General features: G+C 39.2%; 1 protein-coding gene across 2 annotated transcripts; it reads left to right on the top strand.

Annotated features, from left to right (window-relative positions):
• The first annotated feature begins 6,752 nt into the window (after window positions 1-6,752).
• On the top strand, window positions 6,753-12,545 carry LOC139460642 (tripartite motif-containing protein 59-like). Of its 2 annotated transcripts, none has more exons than XM_071242113.1 (3): window positions 6,753-6,880; window positions 10,336-10,654; window positions 10,997-12,545. In XM_071242113.1, the coding sequence occupies exons 2-3, from the start codon at window positions 10,361-10,363 to the stop codon at window positions 11,633-11,635; spliced, it is 933 nt and encodes a 310-aa protein (XP_071098214.1). In that variant the 5' UTR covers window positions 6,753-6,880; window positions 10,336-10,360; the 3' UTR covers window positions 11,636-12,545. The 2 variants fall into 2 exon arrangements, with proteins under 2 accessions (XP_071098214.1, XP_071098221.1); XM_071242120.1 differs by lacking the exon at window positions 6,753-6,880 and adding an exon at window positions 6,895-7,000.
• Window positions 12,546-16,369: the final 3,824 nt, after the last annotated feature.

Genomic DNA, 16,369 nt, shown 5'->3' with positions numbered 1-16,369 from the left:
TATGAACTGTTATGTTTGAAAATAAAACTCAGAAGATCAAACCCTTCCTCTGCGCATGATACCTGATGAGAAACGTGTGACATATATTTTACTAACATTTATCACTGTTCGTATAGTTACATTTGTTTAATAATTCCATATTTTGTTATGTTGGCAACGAACCATACCTAACATATTTGTTTTCGGATTTTAAAACAATTGTAATTTGAAGCAATACTTCGTTTATGCAACCGGAAACACCGTGTTTGAATGCTACGCATGCTGGCTCGCGCAAGGCTACAACGGAACTCTTTAAAAGAAGCAACTTTAAAGCAACCAAAAACAGTTTAATTTGAATTTTTTTTTGTTCGTGTCAGTCTATACCAGGGCATAAAGGCATGTGCCTAAGAGCTTTCTTCAGACATAAAAACAAATAATTTTCTACGAAGCATTCCAATCCAGGGAAGTTAAGTATGGTTCCTCTTGTCTTTGATCTTGTGACGGTGATGCGGGTAGCAGGTGCCTTGGCGGTGCCTGATGTACGTGGAGGGATTTATTTCCGTTTAGGGAAACATGTAAATATTGGTGTATATAGATCTGGCATGTGCGCATCACCAATGGCGTATATTGAGTAAATGGACATTGCATTTGTAACCTTCTATACAGATGCATATCCAGAACGTGACGCACCGCTGCTCATAATTCGTATAGAGGCCGACGACTTTCAAAATATATTTTCTGTATTAATGGAGAAAAATTGGTTGACATTTCTGACAGCAGGTAGGAAATGGCTTCTGTTGTAATATTATATGGCAATATGTATTTCATAGTTAATAATTACATTGCATGTTTACTTCTTATCACAATTTGGATAATTGTTACATAGTTTCAACACTGTTTCATTACCATTTTTGTTTTGGATTTGTTTCGTTTTTCAGACCCTGTGGGTGATTGTCAGCTTTGATGACATGCACAGCTGGATGTTATGTTTTCTTTACTTTATTTGCTTCTTCCCCTTCTGAATTATTGTTCTAGCTTTCAAGGCGATGCAAATCTAAAACTGAAACTAGAAAATAACGAACAAGGTGAATGGCAGATTGTCTGCCCTGAGTGAATGAATTATATATGTATATGTCCCATGCAAAGATATTTCGTCATTCAAAGTTGTGATAAGGCTATTCTTTATCATACGATAATAACCCTATTTGGGATAGAACGTGTAGAGCCATCCTTGCAATGGCAAACATACAAGAAACTTCGCTGAAATGAACCTATTGTTGTGATTTATGGTGTAACGTTTAGATGATGGTATACCGAATTTTATTCAACAGGACACTGAGCTACGTCATATTGCTTCAACTGAACATGACCAATGTTAAACATGCCAATTGCTAAATATAGGTATACTATTGTATAAAGACCGAACCAGATAGACATACACTGAAGCTTGAAATTAAATATGAAGAGGAAGTTAACTTTGTTTTGGAACAGTTTGGGTCGACTAATCCAACTTGTATGTACCGATGATGCATCCACACTAACACAGCAAGATAAAGAATTATAGGCTGTCCAGCACCTCTTAAGTCTATGGAGTTTTATTCCAAGTTTGCCTTGATTCAGTGTGCATGCGGTGTGGTTTAATTTCTTCACATGATCTTAGCAATAAAATGACATGACTGCTGTTAGCATATGTACCATTATGCAAGTAAACGCTTTCTGCATAACCAACGTACAGCAAGATCAGCTTCTGTTGCTGTTAAAATGGCACTACAAGCGTTTAGGGGCCTACCATTTGTTGACCGGTTGTACCACACGAAATATTTTCCTGTCACTGCAATGCGTCACTCAAGTTTACTTTTGGAAAGGAAAAGCTAAAAATAATCATATTTTGAGATCCACAACAAAATTATTTGTACATGATACAATTTAAAAACAAATCCCAGACCAACCCAAAAATATGAAATGGTCGACCCCTTGTCTATCATGGTGTTTTGTTCAAGTATGTGTATGTTCGGGTGATGGAAACAATGAGTTGTAAATTTACCCACACGTCTGTTGTAAAGTTTGTATCCATAAAAGTTTCAACAAATGATCGGTGAAGCTGAAAATAACATATAGCTTGATCAATTTCATTTATTTTACCTTGTAAAACATGTAAATTGAAAGGTAAAATGAACCTTATATGTGCAATTGTTTTTAAAAGTTTGGATTATTTTTTCTGCAAGACCCTAGAGGTCATGTTGTATTATTACAAAAGCAATAGGAAGGCATCTCAGGTTTGTCAAATTTGTTTTGAATCATGTATCATATTCAGATGTTATTTTGTTGTGTGTAAATATTGTTTCATGAATTATGTTATGTTTCCAATGGCAATTGTTAACTCATTATCAATTTTGAATTTACACTTTAAGATTATTGTATGTAATTTAGCCGAAGTCTTGGTCGTTACTCGTAACACCAACTCCCACTCTGAACATACTATGACAAGTACCTTGTCTGGCTGTAACAACGGAATATTTAATAATAGTTCTAAGCTTCATACTTAGCACGTTTTGTTTTCCCTTTATGTAAGACGTTTTCTTTGTACTTTAATGGATACGACTAGGGGATTATAAATTGTTTATTAACTTGTTTCATTGTTCGTTTGTTATTTTTTGTTCCTGGTGATGAGTCGTACCATAACTGAGACAACGGAAAATGACCATTATAAATTATCCAAGCAAGAACTATGTTCAGTTTGTCCATTGCTTCCATTCTCGCGTATATGCTTCCGCATATTTGCTTTAAAATCCCAAAGGAGAACAAGTTCAACAGACCCAGAGCTTCTTCAAATGGTAATACCCTGAAAGATAGCCTTACCGATACCACAACTAAAATAGATAGAATCTGTCCTAAATCGATGATCATAATCCAAAAACATTATCACATGGTGAGCAGTTGACATTTACGCATACACAACAGAGGTCAGTGTGACACTGGCCTAGAAAAACGTCATTAACAATGGATTACGTAACTATACGTCGAGTGACGTCATTCGACCTTGTCCTTCGATTCCGCAGAAATCAGAGGGAGGTCATTTTGAGAGCTATTCGAACGTCAATCTTCAGAGTTTGCAGGTCGTTGGCATTTTAAATTATGGTATAACGATACTGACATTAAAAGCAAGTCGCATGTTTCTCTCGGCCTGTAGGGCCTATTTCATCAGTTGGATCATTAAGCACTCGCCCTTTCACCCGAGTCGAGGGAGCCGTACCGATACAAGTCAGACGCCATTACACAAATTACGGTAGCCATGACGTCATAATAACATCGTGATTGATAATGGCATCTACAGTGGCTCGCACTTTGCCTGATAAAGCGCGGACTGTTTTAATATATGGTATGCTTTTCCATTTTAGATAAACTATTTTTTATGTTTTACATGTAATTGATTTTAGCTCATTTTGCTTCAGGAGAAGAAATTTGGATAATGATTTATGTGTGATGATTTTCATTTGTCTGTTCTTCTGATACACAATATTGTGGGGGTAGTTGCGAACGGCGGGAACGAAGTTAAAGTCCAAAGCTCCTTTCGAGAAAAGAGATTACATGCGACAGACACGGACCATATAAGAGCTGTTGGAGTCGTTGTACAGGTAGAACAGAAATGTATCACTGGTAACTTATAATTAACAATTGCCTTTGGTCAGTATTTTTGGGAATACTGACCAATTGTAATTTTAGATGAACAGATGATTTAACTATGAATTAACGATCACGGATAGCAAAATAAACTATCACACACACACACACACACACACACACACACTTTTTTCCCCTTCAAAGAAAATATTATTATTATTATTATACCAACTGAATTATATGTGGTTTATAACTCCAGTCAGATAGATGGAGTGACTACTCAACAGTTGAATCTCACTTTCATATGAGGCTACACGCTGCCATTTGTACTTTGTCACAGTACCGGCTCATCTACAGTGATGAAATTCTACATGTGATAACGTCTAAAACCGACAATAATCATCCCACGAAAAACATTGATAGTGTTGTTTGCTCTTGTTATGGCGCTGTCATTGAAAACACGTGTCAATTTCTTCATCGAATTTAACACAAAATCATAAAAAGGAAATTAAACGCGATTATGTTGTGATATGTTTGGGCCATAACATCTAATTTCACGAATACTTCAACGGTATTTAGTTCTCAAGGGTGTTCGGATTGGACTCCATGTTTATAATGAAACTGGTTTCACAATAGGTGTACGCGCCTCAAGCTTAGCCTAGTTTTGGTAAATACATGTAGTTATTGTTTGTTTGTTTGTTGTTTGTTGTTTAACGCCGCACTCAGCATTCCAGCTATATGACGGCGGTCTGTGAATAATCGGATCAGGAACAGACAATCCGGTGATCGACACCATGAGCATCGATCCACGCATTTGGGATACGATGACATGCATCAACCTAGTCAGCTTAAGCCTGACCATCCGATCCTGTTAGTCGCCTTTTACGACAAGCATATAGTCGCCTTTTAGGGCAAGCATGGGTTGCTGAAGACCTATTCTACCCCAGATCTTCACGTGTCCTATATGCACTTGCCCTCATTATAAGCTTATGGACATTGCGTAATGTTGTTGGTATAATGATTAAAAATCATCCTTGCCTGGTAATAAATGGTATCGTACCAAACTAGTTCGTTACCCGTCTCATATCTGACCGCCTCCGTGATCTAGGGGTAGAGCCACGGTTGCGTCATACCAAACGACGTACTGTTGTAACCCTGCCTGTCGCTCGGTATTCAGGAACTGGTCGGCTCGGAGTCAGTATACAGTGTCTGAATGGGGTATTCTAGTTTAACTGCGGTTTTGAACCATAAAATCGGCATTAGTCCGGACTAGCACACACACACACACACACACACACACATCGCTATAAAAGTGCAACAATCTTGAACGTGACGTTAAATCTTTCTTTTCACAGTGTTCCAATCGGGACATAAATATGATATGAAATGAGAAACTCGTTAGGTAGGAGTAAGGATTTCATGTTGTTTTTAGTTGTAAGTAACATACCGTATAAGGAATACACACAGTGAAATGCAATTTACAACAGGTCTTACTTCCGTGCCATGATCAAGTTGGTCGTCTGCTACGAACAGGGGAGAGCACTCTAAGTAATCCGAAGCGGGCTGCATTGTGCTCTTGGCGCTTATCTCAACGTTATTGATAAAGACATTTCTGCACAGTGTACAGTGTGTAATCAGCTTGACAATGTGGCTCATTATTAACTTCATTGCCAAAAATGTAAATCAGCGCAATGCATTGGTGTATTCTCTCACAGTTCTCAATATTTACCTCTCATCGGCTGGACTTTCATGCTCTGGAAATATCGTTCGCCATGACGTTCAGAATGTCATTCTTGCCTATATTAAAGCGTGAGGCAGTTTCACCACTCTATGAACTATCTAGGTACTCAGCAAACCTTTATCATGAGCAAGGTGTAATGGGCCTAGTTGCCCGAGCACCTATAAAACTTTTTAATAATTAGTCATCAAAGCGGGCTGAGTGCAATCTATTACGCATTACCCATTATTTTTTCAGATGGTTGTGCCATATTCCTTTTTAACTTCGGAACTTTGGAATTCTTTTGTACATGTCACAATGGCTTCGCCATTATCGACCTATTAGTCACAACAAAGTTGATCGTAACGGGCATCTATCGATTTTGTTTATTCGTCTGTGAATATATGGTGATGGGTTGATTAATGTTCAAGTGTATTGAGTGCGTGACTATGTTTTTAGTCGCATAAAGCAATATTCCACTGAATACGCACCACATAAAATGCTTTTCATATTGTATCGATATGGGAATCGAACGTTGGTGTTCGGCGAGTAACCATATGCCAAGACCTATGTAACTATATATATGTTTGAAATATATGTTTGAATATCCCCATCAAAGAAGTTATATATGTTTGGTTGTAAAAATGTCATACACTTACTTTCATCAAATGTATGTTTGTATGTATGTATGTGTGTGTGTGTGCGTGCGTGCTTGCGTGCGTGCGTGTGTTTGTATGTATGTTATAATAAATATACTTCATGTACATGTATGTATGTATGTATGTATGTATGTATGTATGTATGTATGTATGTATAATAGATTTACTACATGCACATACACTACATGCTCCCCCCTGAAGATTCCGGGCTAGAATTGGTCTTCAGCAACCCATGCTTGTCGTTATAGGAGACAATGCCTGTCGTAAGAGGCGACTAACGGGATCGGGTGGTCAGGCTCGCTGACTTGGTTGATGCATGCCATCGTATCCCAATAGCGTGGATCGATGCTCATGATGTCAATCACTGGATTGTCTGTTTATTTACAGACCGCCGCCATATAGCTGGAATATTGCTGAGTGTGGTGTTTAACAACAAGCAAACTCACATTTCATGATCAAATGACTTCATTTCATGCAACGCAAATTTATTTTTACATGTAAAGAATAATATTTATATCTTGAACACAAATTTATATGTATGGTATATAATATTTCAGTTAACAGGAATTGATTCGAAACATGCGTGAGATAATCCAATCAGTTGTTGTTTAGTTCAGTCTTGCTAGAACTATAATTCAGGAAACCGATTCAATGTTCGTTTTAATACGATTTGAATCATTGTATGCACCGGTTACCTTTGACCCCACTAGAAAGCTTTCACAAGACAGCCGCTAACTATTCACTTATCTTAGTCTTAAATGAACGGATAAGGGAGATAACTGCTACGGAGCGTACTCGGATTTGCGTAGGTTGTCGAAAATATTCAGCTTGTCCGCTAAGATAGAATTACGGTTGATAAAACGTCGATACCTGTGTTTCATCGAGATGAGTACACCATAGACAAGTAAGTTTACTCTCACAATAGCCATGTAATGTAGCATGTTTGCTGGATAATTACTGACGGGAGGAAGTTGTCGACTCTTGCGATCGAGAGAACAGACGAGACTGTGGGTCACGTGACACGGTAAGTACTGTGTGTAGGTAAGCTGACTATGACAGCTGGATGACGCATTCTCCCTGTGACGGTGATTCATACGTTGTTGATGGCGTAAACAGTAGCAGGCTATATTTCATCATTTATGGTATTATTATGATCCAGCTTGATTTGTTTACCTGTGATAAATACTTGGGTGTTGACAGATATGATCGGCCTCACACGTGGGCCATCTCGAGGCTAGTATATTTATATTGTACCTTGATATTTAATGCCTGGTCTGTTTTCATCCAGTCTACCTTTATATGGGCACGAGTAGATTTTATAGACAGGACTTTCCAAATTGGGCCAATTGTAAATGTGAATTTCAGTATAAGGTCTACCACTTTACTGTTCTGTGGAAACGTGACGTAAGACTGAATTTAAGTACTAAATTAAGTGATTTTTTTTATGAACATGTGCCATAGTTGTGAACGTCTGGATACTATACTTTGTTCTCTCATTTAAAACACTACTCACCTATATTATTGGATCAAGTGTGTAATAAGTACAGATTACATTTAAAATAAATATTTGATCTCCCAGATGTAATATATGAGTGTAAGTACCCGTGGGGATTTCGGGTAAGTACGGTATATATATAGATCCCCAGCACCCCAGCCTTGTCGCAAGTGGCGACTAAACGGATCGGGTGGTCAGACTTGGTTGACTGCATGCCATCGTATCCCAGTTGCGTAGATCCATGCTCATGATGCCAGTCACTGGATTGTCTGGTTCAGACTCGATTAGTTCATATAGCTGGAATATTGCCGAGTGTGGCGTTCAACAATGAACAAAGTATGTGTAAGAGACATAATTCACCGAGATATTATCAAACTGTATTTGAATGTGTCACTGGATTCACAAACATCTTTGTTTTAAACAGATGGAAACTATGATGTATGTGTCAATGTAACACACTGATTATGGGGGATTATGAAAGCATATCAGCTATATTACTGTGGTTTAGCTGTGTGTGTTCTCCGAATTGTCTATTTAATGTATAAATGTTAATAACCACGTGTGGCAGTGTGTTCGAATCTCGCATTCATATCGGCCTCGTTTAACCTTGGTTTGTCAGTACCTAACGTGTAGGTTTCATTGGAGCCGTACCAAAAGTGCGACCATTATCACATTTTTTTTTGATCTACACACAGAAGCAGAAACACATGATCTCTATTGGCGCCCCCCCCCCCCCCACAAACACACACACATCGACGACATTCCACCTATATGCGCTTGCAGTACACACACACACACACACATACACATTGCACAATGTTATTGAATCCACTAGCTGAGATCCTGCGTCCGTCCTTGACCCTCATCCAGCGAAACAGTAAGCAGCTGAAAAGGCGAGCAGTGTGAGCAGTTCGCTAGTAGTGTGACTCCCCCAACTATTTTACTTGAGTTGCGCGCATGTCATAAGAGGTTTACAGAAGGCTGTATCGTTTGTTTCCCTCTGTATCGTGTAGATCGATGCGCATGATGTCAATCACTGGATTGTCTGGTCCATACTCGATTATTTACAGACCACCGTCATATAGCTGGACTATTGCGGGGTAAACATTAAAGTTTAATGTGTTTAATATAATACGTCACAGTCTCAATGTTCACCTACAATACCAAGTTTTTTACAGTTCGCATCACACCTAGATCATATTTAAGGTCACACGCTTATAGTAATCACACATGTGCATGCCCAGTCTCCCCATGCACCCCTCAACAACAGATGGTCAGCCCTGAATACGTTAATTCATTGATTAACAAATCTACGACACCGAGGAACAAAATGTCTCCAGGTGTCTCCGTTTTCCAGTTTAGCGATATTGATGTCACCACAACTATACGTAGACTAGTATGTTAGACTAGTGCGCTGTTGTAGTTCAGGGACCAGGTAAATACCTACATATTCATAATGTACCAATCTTGATCACAAAAAGAACATTAGCTTAGAAATTGCAGGCCTCAAAGTTGCGACTAAAACGGTAGCCAATGCGACCTAAATTTCAGTTTGTCTACTGTCTAAAATTCAGAGGTTGCCAAATGACTACCTTGAAAAATATCTTGTGGCGACTAGATTATATTGCTACACATCTGTAGACACACTAAAAAAACCCAGCTGATATTGGAAAACAAGTCTGCTAATAATTGTACTCGGGAATAATTCCTTCTAAAGTCGACAATGAACCAAAATACACAAAAATTAATGTAATTAGTACTTTATTTTAGTTGACAATGCTCATTGGATAAGCGAGGATATACCTATATAATCTAGTGACATAAATTGCATCATTGTTCAAGTCACAAGTAAAAAATTCATGTACAGTTTCCATTAAGATACAGTTTCAAGACTAGTGCTGTAACGTGTACATATTATAATAGTTATTTGAATATGATGTTATAGAATATGTTGTATGATATAACAAGATGTGATATGGTAATATAGAAATTATGAAATTACAGGGCATGGTATTGTACTGAATGTGTGAAATTATGTGACTGCGTTGAAATGCGAGGTGGAATGACGTGAGGTGATCTGGTGAGATATGTACATAAATTGTATAAAACTGTATATTCTTCAACATGTACTATAGGCCTGTGGCCTCTTCAGTGTGTGAAATAAAGAAATTCGAATAGTTATTTTATAAAGATAATTCCAAATGCTTTTGGCTACATACAATATTGGCTTGACTTCTTGATTTTACCTCTGGCTACCTGGAAATAAATACTTGTAGCCATATAGCTACTTGGTAAAAATTTAAACTTTGAGGCCTGAATTATTGTATGTTATGTTGTCTTCAACACAAGACATCCACTTGTCGTTATCACAAAGCTATGATTCATGCGTTCATACAACGTTCTGCTAAAGTTTGATCACGCTGATTTTGCACTGGCTTTCACAAACTGTCGGAGTGCAAATTAAGGAATGTCGTAGAAGGTATTATGCCCCCGTCTTCCCAATCATTTACCTTTTAAACAATTAATAATGCCTAACTTTCTTTTGTAAATTTATTTTGTAAGAGTGAAACTATAAAAACACGAAGGGGTCGTGTTTTCTGTCTCCGCGGAAGTTACTAGTTTCAGTATTTCTTATTATTATTGTGATACAGAATAAACCAAACATACAATGTTTTTCACTTGAAAGCATAATTAACGACTGTTCGCAGTCGCTATATTAAGAAATATAGAAAATAGAAAATATGGAAAGTTTTCCCTTCCTACATACCCAATGTTTCAATTGCAAGGACCAAACAATAATCTTTTACCAAATATTCGTCTTACCAAATATAGTCGATTTATGTGATTCTTGTAATGATTTACAGGAATCGTGACCCGGCCGCTGTTACCATGGCCACAGATCTGAAGGGTGAACTTACTTGCCCAATATGCATGGAACTTTTTCAAAGGCCGTTGAGGCTACCGTGTGGCCATTCCTACTGCAGAAACTGTCTACAAGCCTTCATCGGTCAGCAGTCTCAGAAGGACATTGTCACTGGTCACCACCGACCAGTCAATTGTCCAGAATGTCGGCACGTGCTGGACGCCACGTCAGAGGGCGCTGACTCGTTTCCGGTGGACTTCAAACTCTCCAAGTTGGTAGATGTCTTCAAGAAAATGCAGGACTTTGAGAATCAAAACGAGGTTTGTTTGTGAGATTGGTCTTGAACGTATGTTTGTTGTTTAACGCCGCACTCCGCAATATTCCAGCTATGTGACGGCGTACCTGTAAATATATAGTGTGTACGTGTGTAGGTCAGAAGTATCGTGAAAATTAGTAAATGTTCAGAAAATGTCAAAATCTTTGTAGGAGTTGTAGTTTAAACATCACTCGTCATTACTAGTGACGATATAGGGTTTAAAACTTCGACTGAAATGATTTTGACTCCAGAAAACCCATTCACACATTCGTAGATAGTCATTTGATGTTTATGTTTGGCGAATATTGTTAGGTGATTTATGTCCTCACTTGATCTGCTGTTTCAGTTTAAAAAAAAAGAACCACCTGACGAAAATCCTGAACACGAGGCAACAAAAATCCAAGACCAGGAGCTCCTAGGAGCATGTGGGTACACACCTATAGATGGTGAACTTCCGGTCCCGGAGGAGGGTCTTAAGGTCACCACTGACACTAGAAAGGAGGAGGTTTGTGATGATGTGGAAAGCAGCATGAGTGAACGAACCAAGACAAAAACAATGTATGGTAGTGATTCCGACGCTGACAGCGAGAAGGAGCTTTCAGACGATAGTGAAAATGCCAGTGTGCCCAGGAGGAGGAAACGGAGGAATAAGGTGATACGGTTTTTCGCCTCGCTCCTCTCACTTTCGTCCTCCGATGGGGAATACGATCTCAGGGAAGCTTCCTCCTCTTCCTCTGATATTGACACATCAAGACCTGTGAGAGATTGCAAACCGGCCGCAGTCACCAAAGAAGCCCCTAAGCGTAGGAATCGCTGGGGTTTTCTGACGTCTTCGTCATCAGAATCAAATCACCACGTTGCATCCAGTTCTGATGACGATGCAAACAATGAACCGCCTGTCCGTCGGAGACCAGTGAAGAAATCTAACAGTATGATCTCATCGATTCAAAGACGACTGAAACCTAGTTCATCTGACAACGAATAATCACAGTTTACCAACGATCCCAAATAGATGCTAGTCTATGTCTATAGAATGCCATAGTTGGGTATTACATATCTGATCTGTGTTACAGACAATACAGCGATTTTTGTATTTCAGTTAACATTTACCAGGACACCGAGGTGACTTTCACAACTTCTTGACCTTTTTTTTAATTTTTACCGGTTGCTTGTTGATTTAACAGACCTTTTAAGCCCAAGAGATAGAAATAACATGAAGCCTTGCTTAATACTGGAAACATGAGTGGGTGAGGTGATATTAATTAGCGACATATGCACGTGCGTGTGTGGCAGCTTCTACTAGTAGAGACTTGTGCCGGTTTTATTGTGCCAGCTCACTGAGATATTGCGCAGTTTACCCGAATCAGACACAATACGCTGACTCCTAGCCTGCCAGTTGATTAATCACCCTTATCAAAGACGAGCGCCGGGAAGGTAACATGTACCATCTTTTAACGTCTTTTGGTATGACGAGGCTAGTCTTATCCAAACCGAATTATTAACCCAATTGAATGTAGGTATATTTTAAAAAACACATTTCGGTAAATATATAATTTAAAGATACGCTTCTTCCTTCGCTTACAATAATAACTGAATGCGTCGGTTGACAGTACTTGTCATTAATTAATTCTGTACCAAGTGGAAATGGCAGCTCGCCGGATGGTGGGGTTCATTCAGAGCACATTCGTAAGGGTGTTACTAATGCGAGGCATACGCTTTAAAAAGTTACTGGGCACCGCGTAGAGTATGACCACTTGCACAAAGCGATCTTAGCGCTAAGATGATTGTAACTCCCATACTTTAACATAGGCTAACGATAGTCTTAGCGCTAAGATCGCTTTCTGCAAGTGGATCCAGGAGTCCCAGAAAAGTCATCCCAAACTTACGTGTTTTTTCCACCTCAAACTTACGTGTTTTTTTCAACTATAATTCCATAAGGTATATCAGTCTCGCAATTCATAAATCATTCTGATAACAAAGAAATTGTCTCAGTTTGACACAAGTCACTCACATATTACGTCCAGACCTTAACTGTAAATGGACACGGGACTGAGGAGCTTTGTACGTCATTAACTTCTTATAACGGTTCCAGCAAGCAAATCAAACTTGGGCAACAGTGAGTTTGGCTTAACGCTGCTTTGATTAGTATGTCAGTTAGATCACCGCGTGTAAGTGTGATGTGGGAGAAGACCCCGAAATCATCTAGGTTTTGAACGATAACTGCTTTGGTTTAGCCACGCGCACGGGTTGGTGCTGACAAACCCAGAAACAATCGGGGCGAACCGTAATTCGAACCCGCGAAAATAGGTTTCTGTGGTGCATAAGGGACGTAACTCTGCATTGTGAATTGAGCAATTGTTTTGATACACCCGACAACTGGTATGTTTGAAGCAAGGTTTACCTTGTAGAGTTAGATTTTCTTGTTAGCTTTTACTGTGATACTTGAGAGATAAGAATTTTGTCCACGTAATTGAACTCCCGATTTTATGTAGCGTTACTACTTTGGGGGGAAAATCATAGACACTGCTGACCTTTTTGTACGAGTGGTTAGTAGTCCCCCCAAAACGCTGTTAGTACTCTGACACAAAATTAATAAAAAAAATTGAATTGTAATAGAACATTAGCACTGTCCAATAACTAAGCTCACACTTCAAAAAGTTTCACACGTGTGCATATGTACTAGTATATACATAATACTCAAAAGAAATTAAAGAACGCCCCATTCTTTTTGTGGCATGACAGATTAACTAAATATGAAAGGATCGGGTGTTCTTTTAACGCCGTGTATTTTGCTACTCCACTTTTGATAGGGGTATGTTTACCTTTCCATGATACACTAAAGTTTGCATAATGTCAAGTTTATATTTGAATAGAATGACATCTGATTATCCCTATCAAAAGTTGAGTAGTATATGTAGGTAGCGAACAAGCACCAGACAAGACCACGAGGAGACAGTAGAAAAATCATTTTCGATTGATTTGCTCATCGCATAATCCTTTTTAGATAGCTCATCTGTCAATTATGTGACGTGTAACGTCACTTTCTTCCCGTCCTTGGTGCTCAAAGAGCCCCCCCCCCTAGCCTCATCCGTGATATTATATAGATTGCATCGCATGCTAAATACTGCCTGATCCCCTGCAGCGATACCCCCGGTAGCATTGTGCGATCATGAGAACCAACATGCCTATGCGGTTTTTGTGTCATTATTCGATTACCTTGCTCAATATCTTTCAGACAAAATGCATAAATAGTATGTTTGTATGGTGCTATTACATGTGATACTGCTTTGCGGGTGGAATAAATGTATTATTGTGATAACTGATTTTGTTCTTGACTGTGAGAAGTTTGGGTGTCAGTTGACCTGTGTTCGGTGTTCTCAATGACACTAGTTTTCTTAGTTTGATTTTGTGGGCTTGTTGTATAACGCCGCACTCAGCAATATTCTAGCTATATGACGGCAGCCTGTAAATAATTATTTCTGGACCAGATATTCCAGTGATCGATATTGTGCGCAACGATCCACGTTGTCGGGGTACGAAGACGCGCAAGCAACCAAGTCATCGAGCCTGACCATCCGATTTGGCCGCCTCTTTTATAAACGACCAGCATTTATCATCCAAAACTGGCTCCCACAAGAGATATCGCTTGGGTGACACTGTAGATATGGCTGCAATGAAATTGCATCACAATGCTTTGCAGACCGAATCAAATGACATCCTAAATGGTGCTGCCACTGAAACTGTTAGTGTAGTTTTTACACTGAAGGCTTATCACAATACTGTCTACAAACTGCAAACGTTGGAAATACAAATTGATGATAAATACAATCTCCCCCTCGTGTCTTCTAATATCAAATATATCAACACTCGTTGATATACAGAACCGTAGTTCGTTATAAGTACATATGCAGCATGACTACAGCAAGTAGTCGGGACCAAAAAGTAAGTTCGTTTTATCCGTCAGTTCGTTATAAGTTTACTGTATTTGATATCAAAAGACACGAGGGTGAGACTCTTTATATACTACTGTGGACCAATAATAATCCGGATTCGCCCCGATATTGTTTCTAGGTTTGTCAGCACCTTATCTCATTCAAATCAGATCTTAGATCTCGCTTCTGCTAAACAAAGATCTGAGGACATCCCATAACAGGTTACCTTAGAACGACCTTTCGCGAACTTTGACAGATCTGTGAAATGACTAACAAGAAGTCGACATCAGCCAATCAGAAATCAGTTTTCTCGAGTAAAACGGCACTATAATTTTAAACTGGCGACTTCCATGCCTGACTACGCTTCGAAAAATATTTGTACGTAGTTCTCGAATAAACAAAATAAAAAATGAACAAAAGAACATTCTGGAATGTTTAATATATATGACAGAGTTTGTATGGCAGTTCTTCCCATGGGCTATGGAAAATCTCTTCCGTTCAAATGCTTATCCCATTGAAGTGACAAACAGACGGTGATTGTGACGGATTCAGTCGTACCGTTACTGTCATTCAGAACACCTCGTGTTAACCTTTTCGATATCTTGTTAGAAAACACGTTCCGACTGTCACGTCCCGATCTGATAATCGACGCTCTGATTGGTCGGATGAAAGGTCGTTCTGACGTGACCCGTAACGGGATGTCCTCAGAACTTTGTTCAGCAAATAATTTAAATATTTAATGAGATTGGTCAGTATCATACCCGTTCTCGTGGGTTTCATCAATTGGTAACCGTCTGAGACCTCGTCACTTCGGACTTTCCTCACATAGTGAGCTGACAAGCCGTGATGTAACTTTTGTTTGTTTGTTGTTTAACGCCGCTGATGTAACTGAAATGCTGTTAAAATCGGCGTTTAACCAAACTCACTCACTCTAACCCGGAATCCCGAATGGTGAGCAAAATCGTTAGGATTTGATTTATTTGTTGCTTAACGTCGCACTCAGCAATATTCCAGCTGTATGACGGCGGTCTGTACATAATCGAGTCTGGACTAGACAATTTAGTGATTGACATATGCATCAAACAAGTCCGACCCCTGGCCACCCGATCCCGTTAGTCGCCTCATACGACAAGCAAGGGTTGCTAGAGACCAATTCTAACCATGATCTTAACGGGTCCGTGAAGATTAATCAGCAAGAAAACTTCGTCATGAGATGTACATTGATGTTTCTCAAAAATCATTCCGCTACAAAGTGGGGGTATCTGTTCCGAGACGATCAAGCACCCAGAAGACGTCGAAGGATATGCATGTCATCGTTAATTTTGAGTGTATATACATGTAGTATATTGACATGGGATTTTAGCGTGGCAAGTTTTGTCTAAGGGGCGCTCACAGTGAAAAGTGCGAAGAACCTGATGGCCATATTGTTTCAGCCGTCGGAGGGTGCGAAGCGCCATGAAGTTTTCAATGTTTGTTACAAATAAATATGTATCTCTCTTATGCTTGTTACCATTCTTGGTCAGTGAAAAGATTAATGAATCACTATTAGATTCATCTGATGATACATTGTGACACAATGCAGGCGTCTTCGCTCCACTCCCAACTCCCGCACGGGGGTGTATAGGTAACCATGCAACCCCATTAATGCCCATTAATCCCATTACCACCTGGGGCCACATATATGACACGTATGGATGGCTTTAAATGGCTGTCAATTAATTCATTGAGGTGTAGCAATGCTTCAGCAAACACAGTACACCTATATGGAACCAGACTCAACACATGCA

The sequence above is a fragment of the Haliotis cracherodii genome, unplaced genomic scaffold (genome assembly GCF_022045235.1).
Source record: "Haliotis cracherodii isolate W230 unplaced genomic scaffold, xgHalCrac1.p SCAF_1, whole genome shotgun sequence".
NCBI classification, from domain to species: domain Eukaryota; kingdom Metazoa; phylum Mollusca; class Gastropoda; order Lepetellida; family Haliotidae; genus Haliotis; species Haliotis cracherodii.
Note: the sequence above shows the minus strand (reverse complement) of the source record. Positions and strands in the feature narration are given on the sequence as shown.